At 41.4% G+C, this 17,793-nt stretch overlaps 1 protein-coding gene across 1 annotated transcript in view; it reads right to left on the reverse strand.

The window, feature by feature from the left end:
• GPC5 (glypican 5) overlaps positions 1 to 17,793 on the reverse strand; it is a gene marked incomplete at its 3' end in the record, with an annotated part of 297,818 nt that overhangs the window by 50,198 nt on the left and 229,827 nt on the right. The window contains exon 3 of the mRNA XM_006019222.3: positions 7,549 to 8,243. Within this exon, the coding sequence (XP_006019284.1) occupies positions 7,549 to 8,243 (695 nt within the window). The remainder of the gene's footprint in view (positions 1 to 7,548; positions 8,244 to 17,793) is intronic.

The following is a 17,793-nucleotide window of genomic DNA, read 5'->3' on the forward strand; positions in this document are numbered from 1 at the left end:
TGGGACAGGCTGGACAGAGCTGTGCTTGGGGCAGATGGTGGTGGGACTGTGAATGGGGATTGGGGGACTATGGTGAATTTTGGGGTGGCTGCAGCCCCCACCATAGTCCCCCTCCTAGCATCACTGCTGCCTGTCCTGAGTGCAGCCTGGCCCAGCCCCTGTGGGGAAAAGCCTGCCGCTGCCCCAACCCCAGCCCCCAGAGGCAACACCACACAGTTCCTAGGGCACATGGCCCTGTACCTTCCTGGGGTATGCATAGCAACAGGAACGGTGCCCCCCATGCCCCAACCTGGCTGTGCAGCACCTGTCCCTCCCCTAGCCCTACTTCCTCCCTCATCGCTGCACCCGCTTTTCTCCCCATCCCTGCTGTATCTGCCAGAAGCTCACAGCTGGGCTGCCCTACCACTGCCCCACTTTTGGGGAGGCTAAACCCCGTTATCCCTGCCTTCTGCTGTCTATGCATGATACCCCCTTACAGCAGAGCTGCAAGGGTCTGAATGGCAGGGCAGCGGTGGGAGTGTGTTTTGTGCCCGCCTCCAGCAGCACACAGTTGCCTGGGTGCGAGGCCTGTCAGCAGTCCATGGAGCTGCACGTGCAACTGGCCATGGCGGTAGCAGCGCTGATGATGGCAAATGTTTGTGCAGGTGCCTGAAAGTGGTTATTTTAAATTGAATTAGTGCCTAATTAATCTGCTCCTGGGCCTGCTAGCCCAGCGGGGTGCCTTTGTCAGGGCAACTGCTCTCCCTACCGGGTAGCAGGGCTCCAGCAGTTGCCTGGCTCCTAGCTGCTCCCTTGACAACCCCTGGACTTGCCGCCAGGTTCCCATTGTCCCAGGACCCAACCTGGCCTGGGCCCCATTAACCCCTACCCCACTCCTTCCTGCACCGTAGGGGTCTCCATCTGTGCCCCCCAGCCACTTCCCTCTCCTCTGCCCCACCCCTTCCCCCCACACAAACTTATCTGCTGGGGGGCAGGTGTGTGTGTGTGTGTGTGTGTGTGTGTATGTGTCCGCTGCCCACCCGGCAGCAGCAGGCACATGGTGTTGTGTGGCTTGTGGGGCAGTGGCAGTGGGGTGCAGAGTCCAGCCTGCAGCAGCAGCTGCCTCCACCCTGCACACAGATCTGAGGGGCATGTGCTCCTCGGGCCTCTGCCGAGGTGCGCGCAGCAGTGGGAGCCACCTTCCCCGTGCCACCCAGACAAGCCACCCTTGTGGTTCTGTCAGGCACTCTGCCCCATCTGTGCAGTGCCTGCCCCTGCCCCAGCCCCAGCCCCAGCCCTACTCCCTCCTTCACCATTGGGGCCTCAATCTGCCCCTTTCTGCCCCTTAAAAACAAGAAAAAATATAAAGGGGCATATGAGCTGAAACTTTGAGGCAGAAGGGGTACACTTGTTAAAAAAAGGTTGAAAACCCCTACACTACACTGTTGTGACTGTCACTAGCTTCCTCTGATATATCCTTTTTTTAATAACAGATGGGTATCAAGGAATTTTGAAGCCTTTGTGTTTCAGGCATCAGCAGAATAAAATACCATGAAGGCTGGTCTTTTGAGATCTTTGGGTGAGATCTAATTCCAGGCATCTAAGTTGATATATGCACCTGTGATTCTACCCCTCCCTCAAGTCCCTGGAAATCCATTAATGCATCTACTTTTGTAAGACACCATCATCTTACCCTTAAGACTAAGTCATAAAAAAGCAATGAGGAGTAGAAGGCCTCACTCACCTTTTATATTAACAGATTTTCAGACACTCAAGCAGGATAGAATAAAACCATGCCTAAGTGCTTAAGTCTACTTACATGCCTAATTGGTTGGAACAGAATATGGACCAATAAGTTTACTGATCTATGCACCTTTAGAGGTAGCTAAATATTCAGAGAGTATTTTCCTGCTCTTTCACATACAGAGGCTGCAATTTTACTGCACCTTGATGGCGCATATACTATCTGAGCTCTTAAAAAATGAATTCTTCCAACGTCTCTCCTAAGTAGCTTCCCAGTTTCTGAACAAGTAGGACCTTTATATCCAGAATCAATCAGTTTGTTCCATGTCTGCTGAACATGGCCTTCTGGGGCATATATAGTCCATAATACTGTACAAACTTAGGCTGAAAAATAGAGCTATAAAAAGTAGATCTATTGAGGACCTAAGAGTTTAGTCTTATTTCACCTGCACTTGCCTAAGTGACATTTATATGTTGCATAACAACAGTTTCAACTTCCAGCTGTGTCAGAATAGGGTTGTGCTATGTGAATGCCAGCTGGAAATTCTGGTGAGGTGAAAAAGGAGGAATTGGAGCACTTTGCTGAAAAGAAAGAGATGCAGGGTTAGAACTCTGATCTCCCATCCCCTGGGCTAACATCCAGCTTGGTGTCAAGCATCCACTACTTTTCCCTTGAAAATAAAGCTACAGGCCTTACATACACATCTGAATGATTCTATTCATTCTGGACACCTATACAGCCAGAGTGCAACCCACTAAATGTGCTCGGTAGGGAAACACAGGCAGTATAGATACATGGAATCCAACCTAAGTGCTACTTAGGTGTAAGAAGGTGAAACAAGGGTTAGCTCCCAGCATCAAAGAGCCGACAATACAAAAATCTGCCATGTTCAGCCTCATCTGTATATGAGCAATTGTGTACTATTTATGGGTGCACTGAAATATTAATTTTTGCATGACTCTTTTTATGTATTATGGATATAAACTATGTAGGCATTTTTAACGAGTCATCCAAGCCAATACTAAATAAAAAATGAAACCCCTTCATTTTACCCATTTAGCCAAATAGTTTTACCTATTTTCTAAAACACAAATAACTACCTATTTACTAGTTCTTATGACTAACATTCCATGATATAAGAATTTTTTTATATATATGTATATAAATGACAATTTTAAAAATCCTTTCACAAAAACTATATGAATACAGACTTTTTAAGACTATTTAAGAGAATTAGACTTTCTTCTTTATAGGCAGATTTTACTGGTTACATTTTTTTTTATTTTGTAATTACGATTTAACCAAACTCAAAAACTGTGGTTATGATTTTCTACATAATACAGTGTTGCACTAATTCTATTTCCATTGAAATTGACATGAGTTTGAACAGAAGTTAAAGTTTGGTGTTTTTGAAAATCCAACTCCGTATTACTATATACTTATAGTACACAGAAAAAAATCTCCATGGAATTCACATTACATTTGCAAAGTCAAGTACTCATAAATTAAGAAAGGCAAGAACTGAGGGATCCACTGCCTCCACTGAACTCAGCTACAGCTTTGACTGAAGACCACTTCTGCAAATCAGACCCTAGCTATTTGATAACCAGAATGAAGACTACACAGTGATTATCTGTGAAATTCTGGTTTTTGTGATTTGTTCATTATCATGAAGGAAATCTGAGGGAGAAGCAAGGTTAGAATCTATTCTTCTGCCTTTAGTGTAAGATCATCCCTTCTCTTCTTGCAGTTCCTTGCCTCATTCTCTAACATTTTCCAACTTCTGCAGCACACGAGGGAGCGGACCTGCTAACAAGTCTCATTCATGATGTAACCCTGATTCATCTCTAGAGCATCCTGTGGACTGAATGAGATAGGGATCCCATGGGGAAAAAAATGTATGTTGTCATTGTATCATAAAATATATACACAGCATAGCCCAATTAATGGGCCTTGCATTCCCTGCAATGGGAATCATGAACTGACATTTTCCATCTCTTCAGTTCTCAATTTTAATTTTGACGTTATTTTCATTATTCCTTTAATATATTATAATTACTGTACGTTAACAGTTATTTTTAAGGGTTTCTTTGTTAATATTTTTTTCAACCAAGGTTTAGTCTTTCCATTCAGTCTTTTAATGGGAAGACTCAGTCTCATAATAAGTCTTCCTATAATGAGTGAGAACCAGGAATCCTGGCTTTCTCTGATTTAAGAAAAACTCCAATTTTTGGTTAAAAAAAGTAACCCCAAATCCACATTTTCCTGTGATTTAAATGAAACTAGTATACGTGTGTGTGTGTATATACACACATACATACATACATACATACATACATATATATATATATATATATGTATGTATGTTTCATTTTAATCATGGAAAATGTGGATTTGGGGTTACTTTTTTAAACCAAAAATTGGGGATTTTTTTTAAATCAGAGAAAACTAGGATCCCTGGTGAGAACTTTAGATCCATGGCAGAGTCCCTTAACATCTAAGCTAACTGTAACTGGTAAGACACCATTAGTAGTAGTAAGACACCATTAACTTTATACACGCTTGTCACTAGAGAAGGAAATACACATTTGGCCAATGAGTTTCACAGCTACTTGCTAAAAAGTAAAGGAAGGTTGAGAATCAGTAATAATAGATTAATTGCTAGATTCTGAAATAGTTCCCAAGAAGTTAAGACCTATTGACCCTACTCTCTTGGGTTCTCCATGTCCCCTTCACATCTTTCCTCAACTTCTCAGTTCCTACCCTTCCTCTCCTCCCCACAATTCCTATCCATATCTCCCCTACTCCTATCTCTTCCACCTCTCCTAGTCCTTACACCTACACGCATGCCTTTCTCCTCTCATACATGCCCTTCTCCTTCCCACATTCCTCCATTGCCCCTATGCTCCCACCCTCACAGATTCAGTCTTAGCCCTTTTCTACCGCTTCTTAGCTTCTGTTTCTGTTACTCCCCCTTGCCCTATATCTTTTCCTCTTCCAGTTATCTCCATCATTCCTTACCCCTTTTGTATTTGAATTAGGCTGTTTGGTCCCTTCCAAGTTCTAAGATTGCCAGCAAGGGGAGAATTGATCATGATTTGTACTGTACCACAGTAGTCTTGGGCAATTCACAGGAGCAAAGGCAAGGAGAATCTTGCTCCAGCAACAACAGTCTCAGTCTAGAACATGCTTATTTGCTGTATTGGTTTGTACAAGTGCAATATAATCACCTAATGCTATGCAGAATGAAGTATGCTCAGTTCAGATAGAGTTATTGAAGAACTTAGGGGCCCAAATCTACCGATCCTCTCCTGAGCATATGCAAACTGAGGCCCCCCCTGCACGTTACAGGTATTGCACAATTAACTGGTTAATTGCACACTTATCTTGAGACCAGCTACACATGCAAAATAGTTATCATGCCAAAAAAGTTCCAACCAATTATATAGTTGAACATTGAAAATGTGTATTAACTTTACAGCTGGTTGTTATTAAACTTTAATTTGCATGTGTAGTAGGGTCTCCCCTATGTCTAGGAGTCCAGTCAGCTGAGGGGCTCCTGGCCACAGGGGTGTACCATGACCAGATGGGGATGAGTGTCCAGCAACTGAGGGGACTCTTAACCTCAGCAGCTTCAAGCTCTGGGTCCCCTGCCCCTGGTCTCACCCTCCTGCCTTTGGTTCCACATAAACTCTATTTTCCAGCAAAAGAAACAGACCCATGAGTTTCATTCAGGAAGGCAAAGATGATGTCTTCCACATTTAGTAAAGTTTAGCCCAATAACCTAGTGGTTAAGGGACTAATTAAAGCAGAAGGAGACCCAGGATATAGCCTCCTCTTCCTACACCCACCACAAGGGGATTTGAGCCATTTCATTTTGTATTTGATATGTGAAGAGAGTAGTAGGGATGTTTGTGCCTCATTAAGAGCAAGGTTTCAGGGCCAAGACTAGGATTTTTGCCCCTCCCCCCAAGCAGCAACCATCTTACTGAATCACACACCTTCTAGTAAATACTTTCTGGCCCCATTAATCTGCTTTTCTCAGAGGCCAATATGGCCAACTTTAAGAGAAGAGATGGCGAAGGGTGTTGCCACGTGGTTACAGAACTATGTTTGGGATGTCCAAAAACGCAGGCTAAAATCCCATGTGGATGAAAGAGGCCTAAAACTTGATTCTCATGCTTCTTGAGGGAATGACTTAATCACTATGCTAAAATATGGGAAGGCCCTCCTTTAGTATCTCATATACACTAGCAGGGGTGGTGCACCCCCTGCAAAAAGGTGCTGCCAACAGTTGGTGGTACCTGTGGGCATCCATCTGCGGGTGGTCCACTGGCCACTGCAGCCACTGCCAGTGGTGCCTGTGGGTTACTGCCGACCCCTGGTCGGGGCTCGCCATCCCTCCCCCACCCCCCCCACCAACAGTCCGATGGCGTCTACGGGAGCTCCACACGTACCGCTGCCAGGCTCCTGCTGCTGCCAGCATAGCTGTGCCCCTCCAGCCACTGGGGGCATATGCTGTTTATGTACATTAGTCAAAAGTTTTTTTGCCTGGCTACAGTTTTGGGTCCTGGCTCACCCAACTCCATGCATAAGGAGCTGTATACCTTCCCAGCCAGAGCATGGGCCACTGAAAATGTTGTGTTAAGTGTCAAAAATGTAACTTTAATGACTGGATAATTTCCATTTGGGTGCATAATGTAAAATAAGATTCTGCATAGGATGTGTAGAGATTCTAAATTAAAGACAGTGCCTGGATATTATTTTGTCTTAGACATTTAAAGCATGGAGAAAATCCAATAGCTGGATTACCTGATAACACTAAGGCAGGTATCTCATAGGAGGAACTCAATCATATTGTCATGATAAGGACCTGAATTCTGTTCACAGTCAGAACTTCCCCAATTAGACTTTCAGGTTAGGTACAGATGTTTAAAAGCCTGAGCTGGAATTAATCTAAGTTATGCAGTTTTCTGTAAGCAGAGTAGTTTAGAGTGGTAGTGAACAAAACACACATTCACCCTTTGGTGGGGAGAGAGGAGGCAAATCTTAGACCAGGTTCCACTTTTTTTAAACCAGTCTATGTGTGCCCAACCTTTGTCCTGTTATGGGTATAGACCAGTTTTGTGTGCTGAACTTTTGTTTTGTTACATGTATAGACCAGTTTCTGATCACTTATAACAGTAAAATTGTAACATCTGTACCCAACCTCAGGGTATGCACAAGCATTACATTTAGATCATTTTAACTAGGTTTGCCTGTCAGTATTTGAAAGTGCCAAATATCCCAGCATTCACTATTACTTAAAATATGGGATTTTCTTACTTACTCAACAATGGTAGTATTCTTAGTAAAAAACCAAACAAACGTTCAGTAAATCTACCTAGAGTGAAACAAAAGTAAGTGAAAACTAGGAATAAGTAAAATAAAATATACTACCAATTTGGGTAAAGAAATCTTCAAACAACTGATTAACAAATTCTGTGGTTTCATAAGAATGGTTTCCCTGCAAGTGTTCAGAGGTTCTGATAAAAATGTCCTATATATGAAAAATGTCTTTTCAAACTAAAAAAATTAATCTGCCAGTGCTTCAAAAACGTTGACTCCTCAGCCTGTAATATTTGTCAATAGTGTATAAGAAAACAGAAATGTATGTGAATGATTAAAGTAAAAACTGACCCCTTTGTAGAGAGGTATTGCTGAACTCAGAGACGAAAATTTTGATAATGGGTGTAGCAATGTTTAATTATCCTGTACCAATTTCCAATGCTAGAAGTCGGGCTGTTTTTTGCAACAAGCATTGAAGACAAAAAATAGAGTCTTACCTGTTCAGATAATTTTGGTCCACTGATGTGAGCTTGCATAAGAGCATCATTAATAAGTGAATGAAAGTTCAGAAGTACATATTTAATGTCATATGTCCCATACATGGCACTGGATAATTCTTCCAATGAACCAATATAACCCCGCCAGTGAAGGTCAATTTCTGCCATGTTCGCTAGGCAGCCTCTAATAACATTGAGGCAGTATCCCATACAAGGCTTACTTAAAATCAGTCCTTGACAGTGTGGACAATATTGCATTCTTAATAGGGCTCTGCTGCATTCTTTAGAAAAATGTAAATGATCTGTTGTATTTATCACTTCAACCCCTAAATTGAGGGCCTGCAAGAAAGTACGACTAGGTAATAATGATCTTCCCATTTGCCCCATGACTATTTTTGGAATGTTACCAAATGGGTTGATTTCTCTTCTTGCAATTCGAATGCATTCTGAATATTCCAGTGAAATGTCAGTCATGCCAGGATTAATCAGATGATTGTAGATGACTGGAAACAGTGTGTCAAAAAATCTGTTGACAAATTCTTCTGTGCTAATATCTGTGCCAAATACAAAGAGTCCCACATCCGTAAAAAACTCCTGAACAGATGTCGCAGCCTCAACAGCCATGTTTCTATATGTGTTGCAGAAAAATGTTCTTGTATAATTCTCAGCCTGTTTGATAAGCATTTCAAAGGTTTCTGAAATAGAAAAGAGGTAACTATTTTAAAGACAAAGAGGCTTAGACAGTTCAGCAAGAGCTTAAAGAGAATTAAATATACTATATTGAGTTAATCCAGTCTATATATTTTAACCATGGCACATGGCAGATTTACAGCAGATATTGCAAGGATTAATGGTTAGAATTTATGAAGGTATAAACTACATGCAGACTACAGATTATCTTTCTTTGTGTGTGAATAATATATAATGCACCATGGATACTACTAAAATAGGGTAATATACAAACTCTCTTGATAGAGTACATTTTATGCAGTCGAAACAGATGCGAAGGGCAAATGAGCTTTTAGTAACTTGCAGAAGAAATCAGATATTTCAAGTAGCTGTTTCAATACATTGGTTTACCTCTCCCCATATCATTCAGCAGATATTTCATAACTTTAATTTCAAATGAAACATTACCAGTCATTCTAGTTTAAACCATGCAATCAACTCCTTGCCATTTAGAACAGGTTGTTAAAAATGGCGTGAAATGCTTGAAGACACTCTTGTTGATAGAGTATGTTTTATTCATCACTAGTTAAATTAACAGAGAAAACATATTTTGTTTCTTCTCTTTTAAAAACATCAAGGGCAACCCATATACAGTTGGAAATATACCTTTAAACTGTGCCATTACTTTAGCAGTAGCTGTAGTCACTGGAAGCTAAGGGCACTCAGGACCTCTCAGAATCAGGGTACCAGGCTAACATAAAGATTATTGCCACGGTAACATGGTAACTATCACCAGAGACATAAAACAATAGCAAAGGGTGTTAAGAAAAATTACATAATAAACTTCATTTAATCCATTTGTGGATGATGTTGCAATAGAAGAACTTAGAGGAAGGTCTAGGAAATTGTTCTGTTTACATGTGGCTGTAATACCAGGTGCAGTTGCATCACCTCTGTAAATAGTTATCTTAATAAAGAGAAAGATTAATTTTAGAAACTTGGAATCTGTCAACACCATTTGGTGCAGTGCAATGTAGATATAAACAAGATAACGATAATACTGGGGGAAACATATCTGCATTAGTGCAGCACTTCACCTGGGGTCAACTACACAGGATGCTGCTCCAAATGCAGAAAGATGATGTTTAGTATCAGGGAGCCATTTTGCTATTAAAAGTACACACTTGCTCCAAGGTGCTTACAAGTTAATTTAAGAAATATATACATGCTATAGATACCTTTCTTTATAAGCAGCTGGGATAAAATTATCCTACAAGGTGTTAAAATACCCACTCAATACCTACATCAGAGAATGGATGAGGAGGACCACGCTACTAATTATCAGCATGGCTCTCCTGGTGTCAAAAAACCCGTGCAAGTAAAAGGCAGGGTGGCACACATAGTGGCTAAGTGTGCCACCTGAAACTGAAGGCTGGCGCAGGAACAGCCCCCAGGACTCCAGGTAAAGCTACAGGGATAAGCCCAGATGTTGGGCCCAGCCTTCCCTGCCCCATCTGGAGCATTTTTCCCCATGCTAACCCCACATGCAGGGGTATACACCAGGGCAAAAAGCATTGGCATGAATTTGTGTTGTTCCTTTTTTCTCCATGCTGCTTCTCAGGGGGACATGGCCTGTGGGTTAAAGTATTTTTCTCATATTGGAAAATCAGTCCTTTTCTGAAAACATTGCAATGATGCCACCTTTTTATTACCAGATGAACAGCCTTTGACTAAATGAAAAGTGCCTATGACAAAGGAAAGAAGAAAAAGCAATGTATTTAAATAATAAGATGAAGAAAAGTTCAACAAGGACAGAGATTCATGAGCTGTTTCCACACGAGTGTGAACATTTGTTTCCCTGGGTACAAGAAACAGCGGAACACCAAAATATGTTTTCTCTGAGTGTAGACATTTGTTTCCCCTCTGGCACATGGCAGGTTACCCCAGGTGGGGTTAGGGAGGCTGGGGCCCAGCAGCCTTACCTGGGGTCCCAGGGGCTCCTGGGGCTGCAGTAGTGACAATTCTGCCATTCAGAGCCTGGCCAGCAGCCAGAGCATGGCTCCAGCTGGCCAGGCTGTGGTTTTGGGTGGTGCCTGCTGCCCCTGCATGTGCCACTCCGCTTGTGTGTGTGTGTGTGTGTGTGTGTGTGTGTGTGTGTGTGTGTGTGTGTGTGGACGGTGGGCAGGGGTTGATCCCAGGATCTCCCAGGGTCAACCCCCCGCCCCCTTTTTGCTGCTACCTTGCAGCACGGAGAACAGCTGAATGATTGGTATGTGGTGCTGCAGACGTGTCCTCCTCTGTATGTGGCCATGGTAGCTTTTTTTTGGTGACTTATTTTTTGCAAGAGGAACTGTCATTCATACATCCAAGTGGCAGGTACAGAGCTGTATAACTGCAGTATTGGCACACATAATTTGGTATTCAGCATAATGCTAAATTTCCCTACTGGGTACATCCACACATGATTAATGTACATGACTAAACTCCGGGACTTATTGCTCTGGAGTTTTTTGCTCCTGGGCGCATATTCAAATGGTGTGCCCAGGAACAAAAAACTCCAGAGCATATTGATCCGGAGTTTATTCATGCACAGATTTGTATACTGTGTAGGGGCTGGCTGAGGCATGAGGGTGCTTCAGCATGGGACTAGCTGGCAGGCAGCTGCCCTCATGCCCCATCCAGCCAAGGCAGTGTCTACACATGCACTACTGTTGATGAAAAAAGCTTTGCAGCAGGTTAGGTATTTACAAGTCCTAACCTTCTGTGGAGTTTATTAGCTTATTCGTTTTGCACCATGATAGGAGTGCACGTGTAGACACTGAGACGTTTGCTGCACAGTTAATTAGTCAACTGTGCAGTAAACATCTTGTGTAGATGCTCCCACTAAGTCTGGTCAGTAAAATGTGCTTTGACCAGGCAGCTGCCCAGAGGAAACAGAATTCTTTGGCACAAGTGTGATGCCATGGAAGTCCTAAACCTTCAGTTAGATAAAAAGCAATGCTCGCAGGTGTTAGAGGGAGGATGGAATCTCCCAGATGTAGATTCAGAGGGGGTGCAGTGGTGTGGCTCCACTCCCCTTTCTGACCACATGGCCGGTGCAGTAGCAGGGAACTTTTTTAAGTCCCCAAAGAAGATAAGGATCCCTCCCTTCCCTTCCTGTCCCCTCCCCTCCCATTCTCTCCTCCCATTCTCTCCTCCTCCTTCCTGCTGTTTCAGGGGCAAGGGGAGATCCTACTATGTTGCCAGGCTTTGTGGGGGCTAGGCTCATCCAGGGACAGTGACAGCAGTGGCAGTGGTGGGCAAGTGCATTCCCTTTCCCTGCCTGGTCCCCCTGGGCGTTCCTCACCAGCATGGAAAATAGCTATAGGGTAGGTAATCCATCTAACCCATATACCTGCTGCCACTGGAGTAGAAGCTGTTCTACTTTTGTTTATTCAATAAATATTACCAGTGCTGTAGGAGACATAGGGAGTGCTCTAGGAAATCCTTAGCCTGAGTTATGGTGGTCTGAGCACTGAGCTGGGATTCAGGTTTAAACCTCCTCCAGACAATGGAAGTTGCGAAGCTGGGTCTCTTAGGCAATCTGGCTCCCATATTGGGCTGTACATATGAAGACCCTCTGGGCTTTCCCTTCTCTGTTTCACTTCTGGCAAATACATGCACAGAACGATCCAAAACTTTCATTTACCTCACTATGGACCCATCACTTAGACATGTGGGCCAGGTACAGATGTTACACTTTTACTAGTATAAATTATCAGAAGCCAGTCTATGCCCATAATAGAACAGAAATTCAGCACACAAAACTGATCTATATCCATAACAGAAAAGAAGTTTAGCACAATAGACTAGTTAAAAAATGGTGGAACCTGGTCTAAGATTTGCCCTCCTCTTCCTCCACCAAAGGATGAAGGATGTGTTCACTACTGATCTAAACTATGCTACTTACAGAAAACTGCATAACTTAGATTGATTCCACCTTGGGCTTTTTAAGGTCTGTACCTAGCCATGAAGGAAGAGCAAGGTTCTGTTCAAAGGAATCAATGTACATTTTGTAACTGAACAAATTACATTAAAAATACTCCTGTTGGCATCACTGATTTCTGCTTCAAAAATAAAATTGATTTGCAGGGCCCCAGTATCTTTTGTCACTCGGCTGCCTGATAATAAGTGACTACAGTACTCACCAGTTAAAGAATAAATAAACTACCCTTTTACTAAGGACTTAAATTAATCTATAGATATTACCCTTTTCTAAATATTCCTCCCTAATTCTACCATAATACCTATTGTAAATTGCCAATGGACAACAGGTAGGTGGATGGACAGTTCTAATTTCTGATGCACTGTTTTATTTATGGCTTAACATTCATTTTAACACTTCCTTCCATCTGATTTCTTCCTTCCTTATTATGTATTATACCACCTGTCATGCCTTGTGTTCTTTTCTTAAATTAACGTTTAAGCACCTTGAAGCAAGTATGTACTTTTAATAGCAAAATGGCTCCCTTATACTGAACATCACCTTTCTGCATTCAGAGCAGCATCCTGTGTAGGTTACCCCAGGTGAAGTGCTGCATTAATGCAGATATGTTGCCCCCTGGACCATAGCTATCTTGTTTATATCTACATTGCACTGCACCAAGTGGTGTTGACATACTCCACATTTCTAAAATGGTTGTTTTTTGTTGTTTTTTTTTTATCAGAGAAAACCAGGATCCCTGTCTATAAGTACATAACTGGACCTATCTCCTGCTTGAGATGGAATTGTCTTTACCATTCCTTTCTGTATCTACTTGATGGTTTAACACACCCTTCTCACCTGTGTATCGTGTCCTTGTATCCTTTGTTAAAGTGGGTTACCTGCTGTGACAAGGCATTTTCCTAACTGTTTTTATGTACCAATTGGTGTTCCTTACTGAACAGTGACAACTTACACCTCCTGTAAAAGAGTCTTGGGTCTTGAAACCATTGCTCCTTTGATTAGCTATTATCTAGGACCCGCAAGTCAGTTTCAATAAGAATTGACACTAGAGAACAGAAAGTGCCCATTATCTAAATAATGTATGAGTTAATATGATAAGACTTCTCTTTATTATATGCATTAAATAACATTGCTTATGTATCCACTACACTAAATACTTGAAGAATTTTAAATCAGTGATATTTTTCTCCAAGAGCGCTACACACACACACACACACACACACACACACACAAACCCTTTTAAAGTGCAGGAAAGACAAATGAAGATTTAATAAACTGGCTTAACTATTGAGACACAGAAAAAAAACATAGATAAATATACAACTCATTTATACATGATAAGAACTCATAAATACCTGATTTAATGTATATTTACATCTGAAATACTTGTTTTCTTATTCAATGAAGAAGTTATTGTCTTACTACTAAATATTTTGCTTAGTCAGAATAATAAGATATTGGAATGGAACTTGATAGATCTCACTCACCAGTCAGTGGAAAGGTTATACTAGCATTAGTAATTCTTATGTTACCTCAAACAGGAGATTATAGGAAAGACATGTTAAAACACTCTATATAGACAGCACTTTTGTATGGTTTTTTTCCACATTAAAGATCTGCAAAATTCCTTTTTTTTTAAAAAGTTTATGGCATGTCTGTTACTTCTGGTTAGATTCATATCTTAAGTCATCCTCCAAAAATGTGGGAAAGATACTTCAATTTTACTTTTCCCTTCTCAGAATCCCTACCATTTAAAAAAAACAAAACCAAATAAATTCTAGTTGATTGCCTATTGTATGAAGATGTAATTTCCATCAATAGCTAATGTATTCATCTCTCTATATATGTAACTTATCTGCACCTTTTCTTAAGGTGTCTGTCAATCAATTACACTACATTATCTATCTGCCCTCATTACTGAACCGTGGATCTTACATTTAAAACATATAACAGAATAATTAAGGTAAAAACATCAAGTTGATTTATTTTTCAGATTATTAAAAATAACAAACTATAAAATATACTAAAGTCTGGGAAGATGGATACTTCCAAACTGTAGATGTTCTGGGCTAGACCCAAAGTTGTTCCTTAGTTGCTTTGGATTTCTACACACTCAGTAGGCTGACTACAGAAATGCTTAAGAGCAATTCAGAATTAGGTATCTAGGTGCTGTACACAGAGATTGGGCACTGGCAGATCCCTCCAAGGACAAATCAGAAGGCACCTATACATGTGCAGAGAGACTGCTCCAACATGCTGTAATTACAGTGTATCAGAGCAGACTTGCTTAATCAAGTCTGCTGAAGCATGGTATTTTCCACGTGCCAGCAAACTCCAGCATCTTGTGTATTAGCGTCCCCATGCTGAAAAACGGTGGTGGGGGGACTTTAACTAAATTTCTTTTAACAAGCTTTAGTTAGAGCACCCCCACCACCATTTTTCAGTGCAGGGACATTGACACACGAGACACTGTGAGCACTTTAAGCTCCAAAGCATGTGTGTAAAGGCCCAGAAAGTCTAGAGGTTGCCAATAGAAAATACTAAACATGATGTATCTGAACTCTCATCCCTCTCAAGAGTTTAGGTGACCAACTCAGACTACACATTAGTCTTGTTCACTTGCTGCTCAGAATACTCAATCTCACAAAAGATCATCCACCATTTGTCCAATGGCAGAATATTTACAGTAATAACTCAGGAGGTGAAAGACCTGGATTCTAGGTTGCAGTAACATCTCCATTTGCCAAGAAAATAACTTAACCAATAGGCTATGGAATAGGGTGGGTAAAAATGCCTTCCACTGCTCCTTTGCTGCCAAGAAATAAAGAGGAAAATAATTGTGGAACCAGAAGAGAAGCAATAGGGAGTGTGACCTGGCCTAGTAAAGATGTTATTCTCCTGGAAGGGGATTAGTTATTTTTGTTTTATAACCAATAAATGTGTGCTATAAAATAGATAAGCAATGCTGAGAGCAAGCTTCTGTAACTCAATAGCTTTCACGCTCCTCTGGGATGGGGTTCCCTTCTCACAGGGGAATATTATAACCAGAAGGCTACAGAGGCAGTTTTCTTCTTTATTTCTGGACAAATGACTTTTGCAGGCCTAGCTGCCCAGTGGCTTATCTTCAGCAGAAGTAGGGACTGAGGGAGCCCTTAATTAGCCTATGCTATAGCCTGGTGCTTGAGGGTTCAAAGCCTTTCATGAACAAGGAGAACTTAAATCCCAGATCTCTGATTTCCTGGGAAAACTTCTAAGATATTAGACCAAATATGGGCGGTTGTATCATAACAACCACTGTTTGGGAGCTGAATTCAATACTTCTAATGCACTTGGCTATTCTTAAACTCTGTTTAGTAGAGATTTCTGCTACTTTGCAATCCAAAATGAAAGCACCTGATGAGCCTGGTAGCAGGTTGAAGCCTATATTGATTACTTCTTTATAACTGAGGAGGCTAAACCCCTCCAAGGTCCCATTCAGACACCATAATTGAATCTGCTCCTCAGTCGTTTACAGACATCTTGCCAATGTTTAAGATGAAATTGATTTTAGTTGGTATTGTTAGTAAAATAATGATGTTATAGTAACCGCTTTATAATGACATGAACAGGAATTTTATGACCCTTTTCAATTTTCATTATTACTTTTTCATAGATGAAAACCATAAAACAATTCATCTCCTGCACAAAGCCTGATGTTTCAAAAAGTCTGTTACAATTCAAGGCTGTGGTACTCTATTGCCAAAAGCATAAATATTAGCTGAAAGAATAAATCATGTTGCACATGGATAATCAATAGGTTTTACAGTGTGGCTCTAAACAATACTGAAACTTTCAAGATTGAATTACATTGCTAGTGCCCCTACAATCCACAGGTGAATGAATACAATAATCCACTGAAAGATTTATTATTTGCCCTTTTCTGAACAGAATAATACCTGATATTTCTCTTTGAAATTCTGTATCGAGCTTAATGTATCATAGGTCTTTTAACTGCAAAAACAATTTGTGTTAGTTTTTATGGACATTTTAGTTAATAAATGTTACAACAACTAAGTTAAAAGTCTGCTTTCTGCCTGTATGTAATACAGGATGCTGGGTTAGATGGGCCTGTGGTCTGAAGCAATAAGGCATTTCTTATATTTTTATGGTTTGCCTTGTTGATTTTCCATATAAATATTTGGAAGAATCATGAAAAACAAAGGAGTACGCTTCCTTTTACCGGTGATACTGAGCAGTTCCTGTGCACATCTCGTAAGGTCAATTCATGTAATTTATGATACTTTCAGAGGCTTAGAAAACAATTAAATCAAAGTATAGCTGTACAATATTGTGAATATATCTTAGCAATTGACTTCTCTTCCCTCTGTAAGGCTTTGCCTGCTGATTTAAATCATCATTCTTCAGTAGTTATACATCCACACAAAAATAACTGGTGAGGGCACAATCAATATAAATCCAAAAACATATAAATTTATCATAAATATAACATAATGAAGGTGAGCATGAGAACTTGTATTACTGTTATTAAATGCACTTTCCCAAAAAAAGCTTTCCTCTATTATTTTCATATTTGCACCAACTATAAAATAAGCACTTCTTTGATTCTAATCCAAAACTCCAGACTGCCATTTTTAAAATTTTATTTAAAGCTAGTGAAACCCTGGAAAGCACAGCAACTCCTCATTTAATATTTGTGCTATGTAGGCTGGGTTCTGATCCCTGGTCCTCAGTGACTTGTCTCAGAGGCTGGACACCTTCAAGTCAGCCGGCCCTGACAACCTACACCCCAGGGTACTCAAGGAGCTGGTGAGCATCATAGCCCAGCCTCTGGCACAGATCTTTGAAAACTCCTGGCGCTCTGGTGAAGTGCCCAAAGACTCGAAGAAGGCCAATGTGGTGCTTATCTTCAAGAAAGGGAGGAAAGTGGATCCGGCAAACTACAGTCCCATCAGCCTGACTTCTATCCCAGGGAAGATCTTAGAAAAGTTTATTAAAGAGGCCATCCTTAATGGACTGGCCGATGCCAACATCCTGAGGGATAGCCAGCACGGGTTTGTTGTGGGTAGGTCTTGCTTGACCAATCTCATTTCCTTCTATGACCAAGTGACCTATCACCTGGACAAGGGAAAAGAGATTGATGTCATATACCTTGACTTCAAAAAAGCCTTCGAACTGGTATCCCATGATCACCTCTTGGTGAAACTGGCCAATTGTGGCCTTGGGTCCACCACGATCCACTGGCTGGGAAATTGGCTCCGTGGTCAGACCCAGAGGGTAGTAATTGATGGAAGTCAATCATCATGGTGCCCTGTGACCAGTGCGGTTCCCCAAGGCTCTGTCCTTGGACCCATGTTGTTCAACATCTTCATTAATGATGTGGACATTGGAGTCAGAAGCATACTGGCCAAGTTCACTGATGACACCAAACTTTGCGGCAAAGCATCCACACCAGAAGACAGGAGAGCGATCCAGGCTGACCTGGACAGGCTCAGCAAATGGGCGGATGAGAACCTGATGGTGTTTAACACTGAAAAATGCAAGGTTCTCCACCTTGGAGGAAAAACCTGCAGCATCCTTATAGGCTCAGCAGT

The sequence above is a fragment of the Alligator sinensis genome, unplaced genomic scaffold (assembly GCF_000455745.1).
Source record: "Alligator sinensis unplaced genomic scaffold, ASM45574v1 scaffold41_1, whole genome shotgun sequence".
Lineage (NCBI taxonomy): Eukaryota > Metazoa > Chordata > Crocodylia > Alligatoridae > Alligator > Alligator sinensis.